The sequence below is a fragment of the Leptidea sinapis genome, chromosome 42 (genome assembly GCF_905404315.1).
Source record: "Leptidea sinapis chromosome 42, ilLepSina1.1, whole genome shotgun sequence".
NCBI lineage: Eukaryota > Metazoa > Arthropoda > Insecta > Lepidoptera > Pieridae > Leptidea > Leptidea sinapis.
The window spans coordinates 3536466-3556339 of record NC_066306.1 but is presented as its reverse complement, the minus strand read 5'-3'; the positions used below and the strand labels follow the sequence as shown (position 1 = coordinate 3556339).

Here is a 19874-nt window from a genome sequence, read left to right as displayed (position 1 = left end):
AGGGCCCGCGTAAAACGAGGCCCCGAATATTGACCTCTGCCTGACCGTTCTTTGAGTTAAATTTATTAAAACGTGGTACATTCTAATAATGATACGTATATATACGTAAAAAAGCCAAATCTACCATAATATGTACAATATGAAATATGTTTAAGCCGAAGAAGATGTTGGACATCTAGCGAGCCCTCTCGACCAAAACTTTCACAAAAATTTGCAAAAACAAGTGCAACATAATGTAATGAACAGTGACTTTAAAAGTTCGATTAAATATTGAATTTTTAAACAAGGCTTATAGTAATTTACTTGCCTATTAAAATACTTATCTATACTTGTCTGTTAGTAATTAACAAAAAAATTAACCGTAGAATGGCAAACACTAAAAGTATTGAGTAGGTATTCATCTTTTAACACATTCATCTCATAGAAGACCAAGAGCCTCTCAATAGAATTTGCTACGGTCCCCGCGCTTGCTAAATCCGGCACTGGTCCAATACAGTTATTGACCAATGCTTTATGTCGATAGGTTATTGAAATGTAAGTAAGAGTAAAATGATAGATTTGTCTACTTCAAGTAAGTTAAACTAAGGATAGATAGGTTATTGAAAACGGCCGTAAAATGAACTTTAAAATGCATCTCACGTACTATATCTATTTATAAGCTAAATTTCCTTTGTTAATTGAAATTGCTTGAGTTAAAGGGACCTTTTCAAGTGACTGGTCAATTTAATATCTTTAAACGCTGCAACCCTTTTTTCAGGGGCGTAGCTACCGCAGTCAATTTAATATATTTAAACGCTGCAACCCTTTTTTCAGGGGCGTAGCTACCGCAGTCAATTTAATATATTTAAACGCTGCAACCCTTTTTCAGGGGCGTAGCTACCGCAGTATCTGCCGTATCAATTAAACGGGGCCCCGGAAGATCATTAACGGGTCACCCCTGGTGTTAAGTGATCACCGCCGCCCACATTCTCTTGCAACACCAGAGGAATCACAGGACTTTAAGGTGTACGCGCTTTTTTTGGAGGTACCCATGTCGTATCGTGCCAGAAACACCGTACAAGGAAGCTCATTCCAAGCTTTGCAGTAGTCTACTAGTTTTCTTTTAGATGTACGTCCACAGGATGTTAGAATACTAGTAGCCAGGTGGCTCAAAGACTAGATACTTACCAAATCGTCAGTATCACCAAGAGTAATATCATTGTCGAGATTCGCGCCAGACTCACTGGTGCAGTCCATACGATCATCCATGCCGAGGAAGCCCTCGGGAGTGTGAGGCATGGAATATGACTGCGTCACTGCCATGCCAAGCCCACTGTCGGCTGACTCCTGTCGCTGGTGGTCGTTCAGGCCCGGAAGGAACGGGTCGAGAGATAAGTCTGTAGTTGCTGCTCCTGTGCTGCTCGCCAGGGAAGACACGATCGACGATGACTGCCGCGCCATCAGCTCTTGCTGGAATTATTATTACATTTCAAATATTTTTTTATTTTTAAAGTTACATCGCGGGTTCGAGTCCCGCATTATTTACATTTTATTCTTCTGTTGCCTTTTATCTCTATACAAAATATGCATCTCTGTTTTACTTACAACACTTGTAAATGCTGACTTTTAAAAAGATCATATATTTTAAGAAGACAGGACATAACGAAGTTTATTAAGGTTTTATCAAAGACTTATCAAATGTGTAGGATGATGTAGGTTACGTATATGATTCCAAGTAGTAGATGCCACCAAGTAGAAGTAGTAAAATTCGGTCAGAAACTTATTATGAATGATCTAAGTAACCATCAAGTTAGAAGTACGCTTTGTACGCTGGCCGCTACTGCAGAGCTGCTTAGATTTCTTCCTCAGCATAAGATGCTATGACTTGACCGATTGATAGGTCTCAGCAATTAAAGACATCACTAGCTACAGCGCCTTTCAATTTGAAACACAAACAATGCCTGCACGTTACTGCTTGAGGTTAAAAAGGCAAAGTAGTCTCCCATTGGTAATTCCCTACGCTCTTACGTTGTCATAAGTCGCAGCTATTTCATATTTGTATGAAATACTAAAAGAACCAACTTGGAGCCGCATTTGCCGGATGTTGCGTGAGCTGCAAGGACTGCAGACGTATTTATTGCTGGCAAGCCTGTTTGAGACATTCAACCAACCTGGAGCCGTATCTCTTGCTGGCGTTGTTTAGGTCGCTCTCGCTCGAGCTGCAAGGACTGCAGACGTAGTTTATACTTGTAAGCCTGTTTGAGACACTCAACCAACCTGGAGCCGTATCTTTTGCTGGCGTTGTTTAAGTCGCTTTCGCTCCAGCTGCAAGGATTGTAGACGTAGTTTAAACTGGCAAGCCTGTTTGAGACACTCAACCAGCCTGGAGCCGTATCTCCTGCTGGCGTTGTTTAAGTCGCTTTCACTCCAGCTGTAAGGATTGGAGACGTAGTTTAAACTGGCAAGCCTGTTTGAGACACTCAACCAACCTGGGGCCGTATCTCTTGCTGGCGTTGTTTAAGTCGCTTTCGCTCCAGCTGCAAGGATTGTAGACGTAGTTTAAACTGGCAAGCCTGTTTGAGACACTCAACCAGCCTGGAGCCATATCTCCTGCTGGCGTTGTTTAAGTCGCTTTCACTCCAGCTGTAAGGATTGGAGACGTAGTTTAAACTGGCAAGCCCGTTTGAGACACTCAACCAACCTGGAGCCGTATCTCTTGCTGGCGTTGTTTAAGTCGCTTTCGCTCCAGCTGCAAGGATTGTAGACGTAGTTTAAACTGGCAAGCCTGTTTGAGACACTCAACCAGCCTGGAGCCGTATCTCCTGCTGGCGTTGTTTAAGTCGCTTTCACTCCAGCTGTAAGGATTGGAGACGTAGTTTCAACTGGCAAGCCTGTTTGAGACACTCAACTAACCTGGAGCCGTATCTCCTGCTGGCGTTGTTTAAGTCGCTTTCACTCCAGCTGCAAGGATTGTAGACGTAGTTTAAACTGGCAAGCCTGTTTGAGACACTTAACCAACCTGGAGCCGTATCTCTTGCTGGCGTTGTTTAAGTCGCTTTCGCTCCAGCTGCAAGGATTGTAGACGTAGTTTAAACTGGCAAGCCTGTTTGAGACACTCAACCAGCCTGGAGCCGTATCTCCTGCTGGCGTTGTTTAAGTCGCTTTCACTCCAGCTGTAAGGATTGGAGACGTAGTTTAAACTGGCAAGCCTGTTTGAGACACTCAACCAACCTGGAGCCGTATCTCTTGCTGGCGTTGTTTAAGTCGCTTTCGCTCCAGCTGCAAGGATTGTAGACGTAGTTTAAACTGGCAAGCCTGTTTGAGACACTCGACTAACCTGGAGCCGTATCTCCTGCTGACGTTGTTTAAGTCGCTCTCTCTCGAGCTGCAAGGACTGCAGACGTAGTTTCTGCTGGCAAGCTTGTACCGAAGCGTTAGCCCATCCGCCGCCCGCGACACCAGCGCTTGCTGCTGGCGTACGTTGTAAGTGTTGAGCTGGAAGTTAACAACCACTACTTAATATTATCAAATACATTGAGCTTTTTTTCGTGTCTGTAATTTGAGTGATGCTATGCGAAGCTATCTCTAAAGACGTTAGGCCATAGAATAATAATTGCTCATTTATTAAAAAAGAAGATTTGTTAAGTAATCACTGCCGCCCACATTATCTTTCAACATCGGAGGAATCACGTAGCGTTACCGGCCTTTAAGGAAGGTGTGCGCGCTTTTTTGAAGGTACCCATGTCGTATCATCTCGGAAACACAAGGAAGCTCATTCCACAGCTTTGTTGTACGTGGAAGAAAGTTCCTTAAAAACCGCACTGTGGAGGACCGCCACACGTCGAGATGGTGGGGATTATATCCTCATTTATTTCGCGTCGTGCGAACCTGGAATTCGGCGGCAGGAATCAGGTAAAACAGCACTTCGGAACACTCATAATAAAATATGAAGTAGAAGACACACAATGAAGCAGTCTCTACGCAGCGCCAAGTGATCTTGTCGTTCACAGAGCACTGGGTCCCCTGCGCAATTCAAGCAGTTCTGCGTTGCACGGACAGACCAGAGATGACAGAATTACTCCATAATGAGTGGACGGATCTGCGCTTCGTAGAGCGCTAGCAACATTGCCGTGCCCTATTTATGACGCCCAGCTTCTTCGAGCCAATTTGGCTTTGCAATCCAGATGACCGCGAATTTGGCATTCGCTCGAGATTTCAAGACCCAGTATTCCGATACTAGGCGAGGCTTTTAGCGGACCCGACAGACGTTCTCCTGGACACACGTCTTAAATTTTAAAAATCGGTCCAGACGTTAGCAGATGACAGGAGAATTATATAAGGACTGTATTGAGAATCTATAAAATCATCAAAATCGGTCCAGCTGTTTAGGGGGAGTTCACTGTGAACACACGTACAGAAGAATTATAAACTGGATGACCAAGAAGTTGACGTCAAAAGATAAAAGCCTCATGGTGATGAGTATCCGAATCACCCCTATGTATGTTCTACGATTTTGCGTAGTTTAGGAGAAAATATTTTTTTCCCCCTTTTATCCACTTTTTTCACCTAATTGTGGTTTAGGACTTTTTTCTAATTTTTTTAAACATTTTTAGTTAATTTTATTGTTGATAATTATAAACTACAGTTGCAAGAACCACATAAGAAACTATGAATAGTTTAGACAATGCGGAACTAGTTTAGAATTGAGTCGTAAGTTCAAGATAACTGCTCCAGCTATGCCTTCTGCCTATGGCTTCTAACATTTTTAAAAACTTCCCAGAACATTGGCCAATAAAATGAGCCAAATTCAAATTTTAGCTTTGGACGTCAACTTCTCGGCCACCTGTATATGTATATACATATATATATATATAGATTACAATAATAAACTTACGTATTCTAGGATCGAACCAGGATGTTGTGCGGGCGGCGTGATTAATAAAATAAATCTCTCCTTCAGGTGTGGTCGCTTGTTCCCAACCTTCTGGTAGGGGGCCTAGGGGATCACTTGTCGAATTACTGCTTGTGTTCTTCGGTGCTGTAATGAACAATATATCGTGTTATGATAACACAGTCTAATACATACAATGTAACTGATGAGGAGGAAAAGCTAATAAAAATCTTATAATAATAATAATATAAGCCTTTATTCAGATAGTATCATTTACATATATACTTACAAACTATCCTTAACTAAGTATCTATCACTATCTGGTTGTATTGACAAAGGCCTCTTCCAACTTCTTCCACTCTTTTCTATCTTTAGCCAACCTATACCATGTCTTGCCTGCTATCGTCCTAAGTTCGTCTGACCATCTCCTGTATTATCCCCCCGGTTTCCTTTTTAAGTTTCTGGGATAACCAGTCTGTGATACATTTGCTCCATTTGTCTATACCCCGAAGGGTGTGGGTGTCCAGCGCCATTTATATTTTCGTATAGCATTAAAAATCTTATAGTAAGTAATCACTTCCAAAACCCATAGGCGTAAGTAATTCTATAGTCTTGTTGTGCTTTTAAGAAAATTCGCTAAGTGTGAGATCTATAGCGCGTACTAAGACTTTACTCAGACTTTACTTACGTAAAACTTAGCTGAGTATAAGCTTAGCATAATCTTTGATTTCATTTTTATAGTCATTTGATAACTAAAATTATATTGAACTGAAGACGGCCCAATGCAAAAGTCAAGTCAGCGTTTTATCACACTCAGCTAAGTTTTACCTGAGTAAAGTCTGAGCAGAGTCTAAGTAAGGTCTATAGATCTCAACCTAAGTCTCGTGCCAGAATTTGGCGAGTCAACATCTCCTGACGATGCCGCGTGTAGAGGCGAAACACTGCTAATGCTAATGCGTTTTATCACTCTCAGCTAACGAAATTTCAAATTTAATACTCTGTTATTACATTAGTATATATTGTGTCAAAGGTTTAATTCCGATTAAGGATTGGTCTCCGCCGCGCTCCAACTAGATACCGCACTACCTACGAACAATAGTTTTTTATTACTGTTACTATTAGATGCTTGTGTGCGTGGCATCTTGACACTTAATGGTATCTTACAAATTTTGTAACATACGCTTCGTGTTATTTTACATTGAAATTAATAAATTACAAAATACTTACTGATGATATGTGATCCCAGTGTCTTTCTTATTTCTTGTAGTATTAATTTTACAAAGTTTTACTACGCAACCCGGCATTTAAGTTTTAATTATAAGCAAAGTTTAACAGAACGTGTGCCACGCCAACGTGACTTAGTATATAGTATTAAATGCCGCACTTTGTGACTACGCCTGCGGTGTCTAGTTGGAGCGCAGCGGAGACCAATCCTTAATCTATTTATAATAGCTTATAAAATGCTCACAGAATACCTTTATTTATTTATTTATGGTGTATGTGGATGATGCAGCTACTGTACTCAATAACTTTTGTATTAATTTACATTTACTTTCTTGACTTACTCGTGCAAGACATTTTGACTATTTGACGTTTGAGTGTGTCTGTTGCATCATTTTACATTTTACATATTATATTGTAATTTGAAATGATTTGTAAATCGATGTACTTAAATGTAAAACTTGATATAAAAGAGTGGCAATGAGTTTCTTGCTACTTCTTCTCATTAGCTCAACCCTTTACGAAGTAGCGGTAGATTCAATTTTCAAGATTTTTACGACCTGTATAGCCGAGTGGTTAGCGATCCTACCTACTAAGCTAGAGGTCCCGGGTTCGAATCCCGGTAGGTGCAAGCATTTATATGTTGAATATGGATGTTTGTTTCCGAGTCATGGATGTTTAAATGTATTTATGTATATTTATATGAATTTATGTATGTTTAAGTAAGTATATTGTATTAAATATATCATTGTCTTGTAACCCATAACACAGGCTATAGATGCTTAACTTGGGGCAAGATAATCTGTGTAAAAAGTGTGTCAATATATTATAATAATATTCAATAAGAAAATTTGACATTCATAAGTGTCATTTCTGTGACCTACGTGAATAAACTGATTTTGATTTGATTTGATTTGAATCTAATGTTTGATTACTCCCCTTCTTCGAACCAAACAATAATCGAATCTATTCACTAAAAGTGTAACTCTACAAATATGATAATTCTAAATATAAAATTATTTAAAACGTGCCGATGATTCATTCCCAGGTCACAGTTTCGTATATCACTCACTGTTACTCTCATCCTGTCCAAGCGGTACGACTTTTTAGCTCGCTTTTGCGTTGTTATACACAAACCATTGAACATATGCCAATATTGTACACGGCGCTGATTAGTACTTCATGTTCATCGTATTATAAACATCGTCTTGTTTTGTTCATTTAAAACATTTGCTTTATATAAATAAGAGCGAGCATGAATCAGAACCACAGAGCAGATATTATAGTCCGTCTCATTCTTACATACATTCACACAACAAGCGGTCATTCATAAACGAAGATTATATAATTATTCTGTGCTAATATAATTAATGTAATCAGCATGACTAATGGATTTTTAATGATTCTTATTGAACTGTGGTCGAAGGTGCAATGTCACAGAATAAATAATAGTAAGTAGGTAAGCAATTCAGGTAAATGTTTCATCATTATCATCACCAAAGATCGCCATGACGAAGGTCCTACGCTGCCCTCATCTAACAATCCGGCGATCTTGACCATATCATCGGTCCATCTTGTGGGAGTCTGCCAACACTACGTCTTTCAGTACGTGGTCGCCAATCGAAAACTTAACTGCCTCAACAGCCTTCTGTCCGTCGAGCTATGTGCCCTGCCCACTGCCAGTTTCGCAATCACCTGGGCTTCGGTGACTTTGGTTCTCCTACGGATCTCCTCATTTCTGATTCGATCTCGCAGGGAAACTCCGAGCATAGCCCTTTCCATTGGTGAGCGACAATGAGCTTCCTCTTAAGGCCCATAGTTAGGTAAATGTTTACGTTCATAATATTGTAAGGGTCCATAACCGAAGTGTAATCAACGGAGACCGTAATAAATTAATATAACATAAGAACCCGCTGGCCGTCCATCAGTCAGTCTGTCTGTCAACGTGCTGTATCTCCTATCCCCCAATAGTTTGTAATGTTATTAAACAGCGTATTTTCATCAGATCATAATTTAATGTTATTGCGGTTTTCGGATATAAATTTATCCATTATGTATTATTACGTATGTATACATTATATGAGTTTGGGGGAAACCATAGCTGCAAATGTTACTGGTGACATTTTCCTCCTTATGTTTTAACTTTTAATGTAAACAATAATGACGCACATTGTATTATTGTTTAAAATAATAACTGATACAGCATTTACAGTGAACATTCAGTAACTATTAACTGAAGCGTCAGTGACGCAATAGGTTGAACCGTTGTCTCTCACCACGGACCCACCGGTTCGATCCTCGCCCGTTACATACAAATGTGATATCACCTATTGTCAAAATAAGATGTGATTACACATATTGAAAGTCAAAAACTACTACCCATTCGAAAAATTTTGCCTCAGACCTGAGAAGAGCGGGCGCAACAAACTCAGCGGGCTTCTCTTTTTTATTCATAAAAACATGGTTACAATGTAATATCGTACTTAGAATAAAATTTATTTTTTAATAGCCTGAGGGCGGTCGCTCCATTCTCCATCTGGGGTATCATTAAGAAGTAATTTATGTTATAGTAACCTATACCACACAACCGTTTGTTAACAATTCTTTTGTTTTAAACGTTTTCTGGGATCTTGTTGTAACAGATTGTTATAAAAGAAACAAGTGGGAGGCTCCTTTGTACACGATGCCGGCTAGATTATGCGCCTACCACAACGGCGCCTATTTCTGCCTTGAAGCTGTAATGTGTAAGCATTACTGTTTTAGTCTGAAGGGCGCCGTAGCTAGTGAAATTACTGGGCAAATGAGAATTAACATCTTATATCTCAAGGTGACGAGCGCAATTGTAGTGCCACTCAGAGTTTTTGGAATTTTCAAGAGTCCTGAGCGGTAGTGAATAGTATCAATTATTATCAGTTGAACGTCCTGCTCGTCTCGTCACGTATTGGCATAAAAAAAAAACAATATTTACAATTGAGAGTTACACAACACACTAATTGCACGACATTACCAGTTTCAATTGAAAAAATCGCAGGTTTTTGCGTAATCTAGAGGTCATTACCAACTGTGAACAATTTGTGGAACCATTACTAATTATTACCGTTTCATATTCTCATAATAATAGTATCATTATGCAGTTTTCAATAATCGAAGTGAATCAACGACTTTCGCTTTAATTCGGTTTGGTATAACATGTTGCCAGGCTTCTACTAACCCAGTGGTCGGCAAAATTATTAGCCAAAGAGCCAATTATGAATATTACAAAAAATTCGGAGCCAAATCTGCGTGTTAAGTAATTTTTTATTACACTAAATATGTAGTTAGTATACCAAATGATACTAAATATGCTTGCATCTCCTTGGAAAGTATGAGTAAGTTAGGTTTGTATATTGTTTTTAATGTTAGGTAAGCATGATTCCAAGTTATCATCAATAAGACAACTCCTCAGTTTAATCTTGATAATGTATAATCATAACGGAATGGTATCCACCAGAATGCAAAAGAAGCAAAGGGCGACAAATAAAACGATGGGAGGATGACCTTAAGAGAGTGGCTGGCCCAGAATGGATAAGAATGGCGAGAGAGAGAGAGAAAGATGGAAGTCTTTGGAGGAGGCCTATGTCGAACGACAAGCTGTTAAAAAAATCGTAAGCAATTAGTTAAGGATATATATTCAAAAAATATTATTATTAGTAACAGCAATAAAGGCTTATTTTATTTATAAATGTAATAATCATGCTCGAAAAAGATTGTTCGCACAAATATATAGAACCGAAAAGGGAAAGAACAGCAAACGCGAGCTTTTTAGACTGATAGTAAGAGTCAGTAATACTAATCCAATCGTTGAAAATTAACATGACTTCCTTCTCCAAGTCATTCAAATCAGACCACTTGTGCTATGAACTAAGATCACATTTTTCCCGTCTCCAATTCAACACAAAGACGTTCGAATTTAGAGCGCCATATCTCCTTCTTTTTAAATCCAGCAATTGTATTTCAAAGCTACTATTGCGCCAAATCCGCACTTGAGGAGCCAAAGAGCCACATGCGGCTCTGGAGCTGCACTTTGTCGACCACTGTACTAACCCAAAAGCCTAACATCTTCCGAGCTTGAGTGGGATGAACCTGAAAATAATTAAAGGAACGAAAACTGGCAGTAGCCAGTGGTCTTCTGAGCAAAACTTTTAATGCTTTGAATCTGAAAGAATCTGCTGCATACGTTATGGAATTTTTGTTTTGAGAGTCCACCTTTCAACGGAAGCAATGGAATATTAAGATAGCTTCGTGTAGCCTGTTAAGTCCCCAGAAAACTTCTGCATGTTTTTTACAGAACTCGTAGCGAACAATGAACGAAAACAGTGTTTGAGTACAGAAACAGGAGTCCAAATTAAATAACATTACATCACAAGATCAGCCAAACTCTTAGATTTTAATGGTTTAAACGGCAAATGATCGCGTAGTCTACCAATAGTACTTTTTACCATGGTGTGCAGTCGGAAGCATCAGGGTTTGCATGTAGAACTGGGTGGTGTCCAATAACTTTATTAAGTATAAATCATACTGAACCTGTAACACTTGGTAACTAACGAAACTATGTGTATGGCCTCCCTAAACTTTGATGGTGGAGGACGACGAGAGACGATGAAAAAAATATTTCCATGAGATGTTTGTGCAGGCAGTTTGTAACAAGAAGCAAGATGTATATAATAATTGACGTAACAGTTACAAGCTTTGTTCTAATGAAGTGAAATTAACTATATGGGTATTGAATGAGACTGACATATCACGGACTGCTATGTGACGCTTGTTCGGGTAAAAACGAATCGAATCGACTAAATTTAATCACGGCGCAAAATTCACCAGAGTAATTTATACACAAACACATAATAATAATAAATTGTAATTATGTTATTACAAAAAAGTTAAACATGTGTTGAACACATGTTTTAAAAAAGTTCTACTACAAATGTGTGTCTTTCTGTTGTTTCGCGTTCAACAAACATTAGACATTGCTTATATTTAAACACGAGTCGAAACTTGTTTAATGTGTGTCTAACGGAGAGATCATATTCTTAAGGAAGACTCAGATTATATGAAGACAGATAGATGACAGCTCCCAAATATTGCGTTCCTTTCCTTATAATTTAATAAGTGAACAATATCACTTCAGTTTATGTTGTCTTTGACGACGTTTTAGTTAAACAGAAGCTAAACACTATTTTGTAATAGAAAAAGATAAACTGCATTTTAGACGTCGTTATTGTTATTGTCACTGTCGTTGTTATAGTTAGGTCACTGCATGGGCGTCGTCCATTGGTTTTCTAGCAAGGTAGACACTTTGGGTCTAACTAGTCGTAAGTAGTTGAGCTTTGGAATAAACAAAGATTGCTTACCGCAGGCATTTACCCCCTTATTCATAATGGTCCGCTAACTTTAAACAGCCCCAAAGGAGTGTTTTTTCTTATTCTGACTTAGGTCAATAAGAAGAAGACAGAGTGCGAATTATTAATGCTTTAAGTTAGCAGACTATTATGAATAAGGGGGTTAGTATCTAGCGAAAGGAAAAAAAATTGAGTGAGTGTTCAATAGAAGTTTGGTAATAAAATAACGGAACCAAATTAAACTAAATTAACTTTAACACTAGTGCTATATTTATTTAGGTTCATAGCGAGGTAGGCTCAGTCACTGTTTAAAAAAACACGTGTCTAAGCTATGTTTAAATTATTTTTTTGTAAGAACACCGTAAATGTTTAACTTTATTAACACAAAGCGAAAATTTTTTATATAGGTACCCTATTATTACACGCTTTTTATTAGTTTCACCTGTATGTATGTTTGTTTGTAACCGACTCATTTGGGCGCGATTTTAACCGACTTTAAACGGCCAGATTTAGTTCAAACTACGTAGATTTATCGAGGACCGATGACAATACATTTATTTGTTTTTTTATTAGGCATAAGGCAGAAATTGATGTTGTTTTTAAATTTAAATTTATTAGTTCGGTTTTCTGTAAAAAGCGTGTTTTTTTACTTATTATTAATGAATTTTTTTAATTATAACTTGTCTTGTTTATTTACCCTTCTGTCGTGTGTCAATATAAAACGAAAATATGTTAACCGATGAAAATGAAAGGTTATAAAATAATAATCAGTACTTTAAACTATGCATTACTCAAACAATGGACTAAATACGCGCTTGTGTGTAATTAGATAGGCCGCGATATGACAGAATATCTTTTATCATAAACGCTTCAGCACTTATTCATAAGAAAGCTATTTCGCATGAAACCAATATATTATCGCGTGACATGAGATAAAAATCAGGAATGCACTATGAAAACATTAATATCATACGTGAGTTATAAAATTCAAAACAATCAACTCTTAAAAAATTTGGGTGTTTTCAATCTTGTTGTGGTTTCGGTATTGCTATATAGCAATGCCGAAATACTATATAGCAGTAAAAACAACTTTTATGGATAAAATTGCAATATTAAAAAAAATAGTTTGTACAAAATAAAATCTTGGACTCCTTCATTATTATAGAGCAGGTGTTCCTACTCTATGACAAATAGCATAATAGCACATTTAATATGTATATGCTAATATAATATGATTGAGGCTGCCAAAGACACAACACAGGTCTGTTTGAAACTAATTGAGTCCAAACACATTCGTTCACTGGTTATTTCAAACTCCGCAGCTACATAAAACACTTAAGTTTTAACCGTCGATGACCACAGAACATTGAGAGCGGTCGGCGGCAAACTAGGGAAGTAGATGGCTATTTATAATGGCCATACCGCAGCGCGTACGCTACAAGAGAGTTGGTTTTCTGCGTTTGCTTAATTATCTATTCTTATGTTTGAGTTGAATAACAGAAACGACCAGCCGGAACGTGACTAGGGCACGTATTGAACCGGGCTATCGTAACACAAAGCGTAAATAATTTCAAACAGCGTTCAAACGTGACATATATACTACCTGTGTTCGCTTTGTTTTGTAGAATTTACAATAATTGGCATAAGTATCTCACAAGATGTAACAATAAACGTGAAAGATGTGACTAAATCATATTATATCCAATCAGTGACCTTCAGTGGCTATAACTCAATGTATGTGGACAAGCCCACAGCTGCTACATAGTCGCCATTTTGAAAACGTCATTTCGTCATCGTCGTCTTATATGATGCACACCTTTTTATTTTGAAGGCTTTATCATTATGGCAATAAAAAATTTAACGCAAGTTAAGCTGGGGCCACTATAATCAAGGCTTTTGATTTAGCAAACGAGCATAAAGTACTAATAACAGAACGCATTTAATATGGAATCACAAAGACTGTACCACTGACTTGCTACCTCAACTAATTCCGAAATTACTATTATAAGAGGGTAAATTGAAAAGATTATCGAAATAGGTTTAAATTGTTTTAACAGTTGACTATCTGTCAAATTGTCAGCCGTTGTGTCAGTAAAAGAGGATGTAAAAAAGCTAGCGAAACTCTCTAAGATAAAAGCGATTGACGCAGTCATTGACAGATTGACAGATGACGGCTATAATCTTGTAAAAAATGGAGAGAGCCGAAATCCACTACGTTTTAAGCAACTGTTCGCTTTCAAACTTAGTCGGATTATACTTGTCAAATGACTGCAGGTTTCATACTAAACTAAATTTCAATTTTTAATTAGGCAGTCCCGCCGCTAATTTTATCCATGGATGTAAATACTACGGTGTCAGTCAGTAGTAATGTCATCGTTAATGAAGATAAAAATACTAAAAATATTAATATTACTGTCGTAGTTTTCTTATTTGCATGTCGATGACGAAATAAGCAGCTTCAACGACGTAGCCTCTTCAATTCTTTATTTTATTAATCAGTAGGTAAGCTGTTGTGTAATATTGTCTTCGAATAAGATTATGATACAGATATGTTTAATCACAAGACACCGCGCGTCCTTACGTATAACGTGTCGTAACATCTGAACAAGCCACAGGCGCCAGCTCCGAGACATCGGTGTATTTTCCGAGCACCTTTCATCGCTGTTCTCGCATCAGCCGACGGAAACAACGCGTTAATTCCCGTCATAAAATCTGTTTTAGAATTTGGGTTATTTACTTGTTTTTATTTTAGTTCCATGATTATTTTAAACGCGGCTCCGTAGCCAATTAGATCACGTGCAGAGTGAATTGGAAGTTTCTTGTTTACAGGATAGCCCGCGATCTATGAAGTGGGTGTAGTCAAGTGTTTAGTTTAGCGTTATTCTGTCCATAAAGATAGCCAGCGTATGATGACGTCATCACGGTTTAAGTTGATCCAATAATACATAAGTTCATAGTACAATCCAGTTTTATATGAAGAAACGAGTGCTGAACTAGCGATGTTTTGCCATATAAATTAAGTATAGTTTCACTGTATCAAAATTGTAACATGCAAATGCATATTGTATATGCTTTTGCATATTTAGTACCTTTTCAGCGGTAGTTGCATATTTTAGAAAAAAATAATAATTATGCATATTTACGCTCGATCTCGTTCATCGTTCGAGCTTTTCATAGTAAGCCCAAAACATTGCACGCAAATTTAAATTGTGCCCAATAACCTCAGTAGACGCAGAACGCTCCTTTTCCGCTTACAAAAGTTTATTAAGTGATCGTAGACACAATTCCAACATTGAGAACAGTACTAAGTAGTACATATTTTTAAAGGTAAATCTTAAATTTCATTGTTACCTAAGTAGGTATATCTTGTAATATTTTTTTCACAAATACGATTTTCAGTACAAGCCTTTATAAAATTTACATAAAATTTTAGTGCATATTTTAGCTATTTTACTTGCATATTTGCATGCATATTTTGGACATTTTTGTACCATATAATCCGGTCTCTAGTAATATGTAATGAATGACATTCTATACACATTATAGTATAGGCAGGGGCGTGCAATAGTTTTCTAGCAAGGTAGGCACTGTGGATCTTGTAGTAGAACTTGTCGTAGTTTAGCTTTGGAATAAGCAAAGATTGCTTACTGTAGGTATTTTGCATCCAGCGTAAGGAAAAATTTTATGAGTTCAATAGAAGTTTGTTAATAAAATAACGAAACAATTTTTTTTTATGGAATAGGAGGACAAACGAGCGTACGGGTCACCTGGTGTTAAGTTATCACCGCCGCCCACATTCTCTTGCAACACCAGAGGAATCACAAGAGTGTTGCCGGCCTTTAAGGAAGGTGTACGCGCTTTTTTTGGTACCCAGGTATCGTCCCGGCAACACCGCACAAGGAAGCTCATTCCACAGCGTTGTGGTACGCGGAAGAAAGCTTCTTGAAAACCGCACTGTGGAGGACCGCCACACATCCAGATGGTGGGGATGATATCCTAACTTGTGGCGTGTCGTGCGAAGGTGGAATCCGGCGGGAGGAATCAGGTTCAAATTCAACTTAATTAACTTAACACTAGCTATATTTATTTAGGTTCATAACGACCCCCCTGAGTATAGCACATAAAATTCGCAGTCTGATAGCGGAACGGCAAAAGTGTGCTTATAGACAATGTAAGTACACTTTTCTCCTCAGTCATGTGTCAACTGTCACTGTCCTAGTCGGGTTCTAAATTGAACATACGCAACCTGAACTGAATAAATATTTTACATTGCTGCTTAATAACTACGAATATTTTAAGCAACTGGAGCAAATGCGGCAATGTATAGATATATGTCTGCCGTGAAGCAGTAATGTGTATGCATGTGTAAGCATTACTGTGTTTCGGTCTGAAGGGCGCCGTAGCTTGTGAAATAACTGGGAAAATGAGGCTTAACATCTTATGTCTCAAGGTGACGAGCGCAATTGTAGTGCCGCTCAGAATTTTTGGGTTTTTTGAGAATCCTGAGCGGCACTGCGTTGGAATGGGCATGGCGAATCAATTGCTATCAGCTGAACGTCCTGCTCGTCTCGTCCCTTATTATCATAAAAAAAATATGCATAATTGAAGTTTATTATGGTGTAATTTGTAGCATGTGCCATGTTACGGCTTTGTTTTTATATGACGTCAGTTATCTATATGTATAGAATGTCGTTGTATGTAATGAATTATAGGTATTTCGAACTCAAAAAGATATAACTGCAAAATAAGTAATCACCAACTAACATACACTAAAATCTACGAAACACGCTTCATCCTGTGGTAAGTATAAGTATTATTTCGGTCGGTTCAGTAGTTTTCACAGTATAGCCAAAGGAAGAAAACAGTCTTCCAAGTATAGAATATAAATTGGCATCGCGATAAGTAGACAATATTATCAAACATCTGAGAGAAATTTGTGAATAGGCTCAAATTAGAATGCGTACCCAATGATTGATCTCATTATATGTATTAACCTGTTTTAGCTATTTTTTATATTTAAACTTTACATTATTATTTTTATTTCTTTGTATTATCGTACCGCATTATAAATACCTAATGCTGTGATGTCATAATGTAAAACGATATATTAGCTATGCTAGTGTTGATTTGATGCATTTTCTAAATAAATATTGCTATCGACAAACGATTGGCGATCAATGAATTGTTATTTTAAACTTCTGTTATGATAAAATATATATTGTGGGAGTCTCCTTTGCACAGGATGCCGGCTAGATTATGGGTACCACAACGGCGCCTATTTCTGCCGTGAAGCAGTAATGTGTTAGCATTACTGTGTTTTGGTCTGAAGGGCGCCGTAGCCAGTGAAATTACTGGGCAAATGAGGCTTGACAACTTTTGTCTCAAGGTGACGAGCGCAGTTGTAGTGCCGCTCAGAATTTTTGGGTATTTCAAAATTCCTGAGCGGCACTGCATTTTAATGGGCAGGGCGTTTCAATTACCATTAGCTGAACGTCCTGCTCATCTCGTTCCTTATTTTCATAAAAAATTTCGTTGACGAAAAAAAATTCGTCACCTTGAGACATAAGATGTTAAGTCTCATTTTCCCAGTAATTTCACTAGCTACGGCGCCCTTCACACCGATACACAGTAAAGTTTACACATTACTGCTTCACGGCAGAAATAGGCGCCGTTGTGGTACCCATAATCTAGCCGGCATCCTGTGCAAAGGAGGTGAATGGATTGAATCCAAATATAAGCGGAATTTACACTCAAAGCTGAAAACATTAATCATTTTGTAAAGTTTAGTCGACGAGCAAGGTCCTAGTTATACCTGTGGTTGTTGCAGCTATATTGTGAGCTGGTGCGTTCTGTGTCAGAAGCGTCTCTGCACTCTGATGCTGCACCCCGCTGGCAACTGTCTGAGCGGCTAATGTCTTGCGTGGGTCCTCCCAAGTGGTGGTTTTAGTTATGTGACTGAAAATAAATGGAAGAAAATGAATAAATATATATAATTATGTGATAAACCTACAAATTTTCACAAAAATCACTTTGATACATGTTTCGCTTCCACAGGAATCAGGAACTGGTGGCTCGCGAATAGAACGGAGTAACCTACATTGGTTATGCAAAAGCAATGAATATCCGCAAAATAATGCCCAATTCTTTTAAATACAAAATGGCAATTTTAATAATATTATCGATAACAGCGCTCATGAAAAAAGGACGCCTGTGATTAAGTATCTTTTGACATTTTGGAGAAGACGAGATTCCATCGTGAAAACGTCTAGTTTACGAGATATTAATTTAGAGATTAATTTACAAAGTTTTATTATCATTATATAGATCTTACTCTTCGTCACGTTTGGCATTTGTGAAAGCCTTCAGACTTCTGAAATATGTCCAAATGCCAGCACAAACATTTTTATCGGCTATGCTGAGTAATGCGAAAAACTGCTTTATTTACTCAGAATGACCGATCTCTCTAGCAGTGCGGAATCGTGTCATTAAGGATAGAAGCTTCGCTTCCCACTTTACCTTTCGTAGTTATTTTTCTATAAGAACCCAAATTCCCTTTTGTTTCGGTACATTTTGAGGTTATTATAAGAAAATTTAACTGAAACCAAGTTTCCGCATGCTTGAAGTGTTGGACCTTCCCCTGCCCGCAAAGATACTTCTATCAATATTCTTTCATTACTTCAACGTAATAATATTACAAAAAACCTAGAAAATGGAAGGCCGCCTACTGCCTACCGCCTGGGAGACAGGCTTGATTGTATTTATGTATTAATAAGTAAACACGACTGTTCCCTACACCTCAAGCCGTCAAATATAATTACTCAGCTGATGACTGACACTACAATATCTACTTGCCGTGAAAGATATTTCAGTGGCCAATGGCCTATTGCAGCATCCTGGCATACAGGCTTCCAAACGCATAAACTCATTCATTCGTTGTACTCCTGAACTAGCCCAAGTACATAATTTACGGATCCCATATTTTTTTATGACAGTAAGCGACAAGACGATCTGGACCTTCGGCTGATTGTTATTGATACGCTACAGCTCAAATTCTTGAGAAAACCCAAAAATTCATAGCGGCACTACTATTGCGATCGTCACCTTAGGACGTAAGATGTTAAGTCTCATTTGCCAAGTAATTTCACTAGCTACGGCGCCCTTCAGACCGAAACATATTAATGCTTACACATATCTGCTTCACCAATCGTGGTATCCTACCTAGCCGGCAACCCGTGCAAAAGGGCCTCCCACTTGTAAATTTGCGGTGGTATCGATTTAATTGGCAGCAAAAAGTACTCGAAAGTAATCAGTTTGGAGAAAATAAATACCATTTTAATCTTTAATCAGATTGTACGCTCTTACTTTTATTTTAAAATGTTTCATGTACAGCATCAGATACAGTAAGTAATAAAACGATTCTAGAGATTTACTACAGTTTAAGTGACGAAAAGCCTTACAGAACACCTTGTATGAACCGACTCTTCCTACTTAGCGGTCGATGTGACCAATTTGTAGGCGAACCGGACGTGAGTGACCTACTGGCCGTACCGCCTGTCTGTGTGTCTGTATCACTCTTTTACTTTCCTTGCGTCTAAATGATAATCTGTGTAATAATATTTAAATTATTTAATAGTGTCAGAAATTTAATCAAAATAGAAAGCTTTGCTTAAAAAGATTTCACAAAATTAGTTTGACACGTCATTCTTCATACTGCAATGTGTTTATAAACCCTTCGCAGCACTTATAAGTACATTATGACAGTATTATCAGAAACTTGAATTAAAACTGAAGATGAGGGAAGAATATAGAATATATATAATATAGAAGGAATGGTGTTAGTGATGGTATCACAAAATATGCACATAACAACATAAAACACCATCTTAATGCTTGGCGCTTTAGTTCTTTGAAAATGTTTGTAGATTCCCATTCAGATGGGTTTCATGCTATAATGCATATATAAGTCTGACAACTACAGTGTTTAAGGAACAGTAACAAGAGTATCAAAATAATTGCTGCCAGATCAGACTGTTCCATACAAAGGCTTGATTAAAATGTAAAAGATGTAAATAACTAACAGTACCAACATAGGATAAGTAAAGTTTTACCAACATACATATAACTACTAACTATATATAGCCTTCTTGTTTGAAATAATGGATTCATCATCAGCTGGAAGACGTCTACTGCTGGACAAAGGCCTCCCCCAAAAATCTCCACGGCAATCAGTCCTGCGCTGCCCTCATCCAACGTATTCCGGCGATCTTGACCAGATCGTCTGTCCATCTTGTGGTGGCCTACCAACACTGCGTCTTCCGGTACATTGTCATCATTTGAGGACGTTTCTGCCCCACTCGCCATCTGTCTATCGAACTATGTGCCCTGCCCACTTCCACTTCAGTTTC

The 19874-nt window shown here is 38.1% G+C and overlaps 1 protein-coding gene and 1 long non-coding RNA gene across 3 annotated transcripts in view; both read right to left on the bottom strand.

Moving 5' to 3' along the window:
* The window catches only part of LOC126976797 (transcriptional coactivator YAP1), a 58201-nt gene that overhangs the window by 3935 nt on the left and 34392 nt on the right, over positions 1-19874 (bottom strand). Inside the window, exons 2-5 of the mRNA XM_050825399.1 lie at positions 17282-17424; positions 4874-5017; positions 3317-3474; positions 1168-1449 (exon numbers count right to left, since the gene is read on the bottom strand). Coding sequence (XP_050681356.1) covers positions 1168-1449; positions 3317-3474; positions 4874-5017; positions 17282-17424 — 727 coding nt within the window. The remainder of the gene's footprint in view (positions 1-1167; positions 1450-3316; positions 3475-4873; positions 5018-17281; positions 17425-19874) is intronic.
* Positions 1806-3300, bottom strand: LOC126976858 (uncharacterized). 2 transcript variants are annotated; one of them, XR_007731996.1, is made up of 3 exons: positions 2999-3300; positions 2681-2892; positions 1806-2256 (listed from the first exon to the last, which is right to left on the bottom strand). It is a non-coding gene; the product is annotated as an uncharacterized LOC126976858 (long non-coding RNA). The 2 variants fall into 2 exon arrangements; XR_007731995.1 differs by lacking the exon at positions 1806-2256 and adding an exon at positions 2324-2468.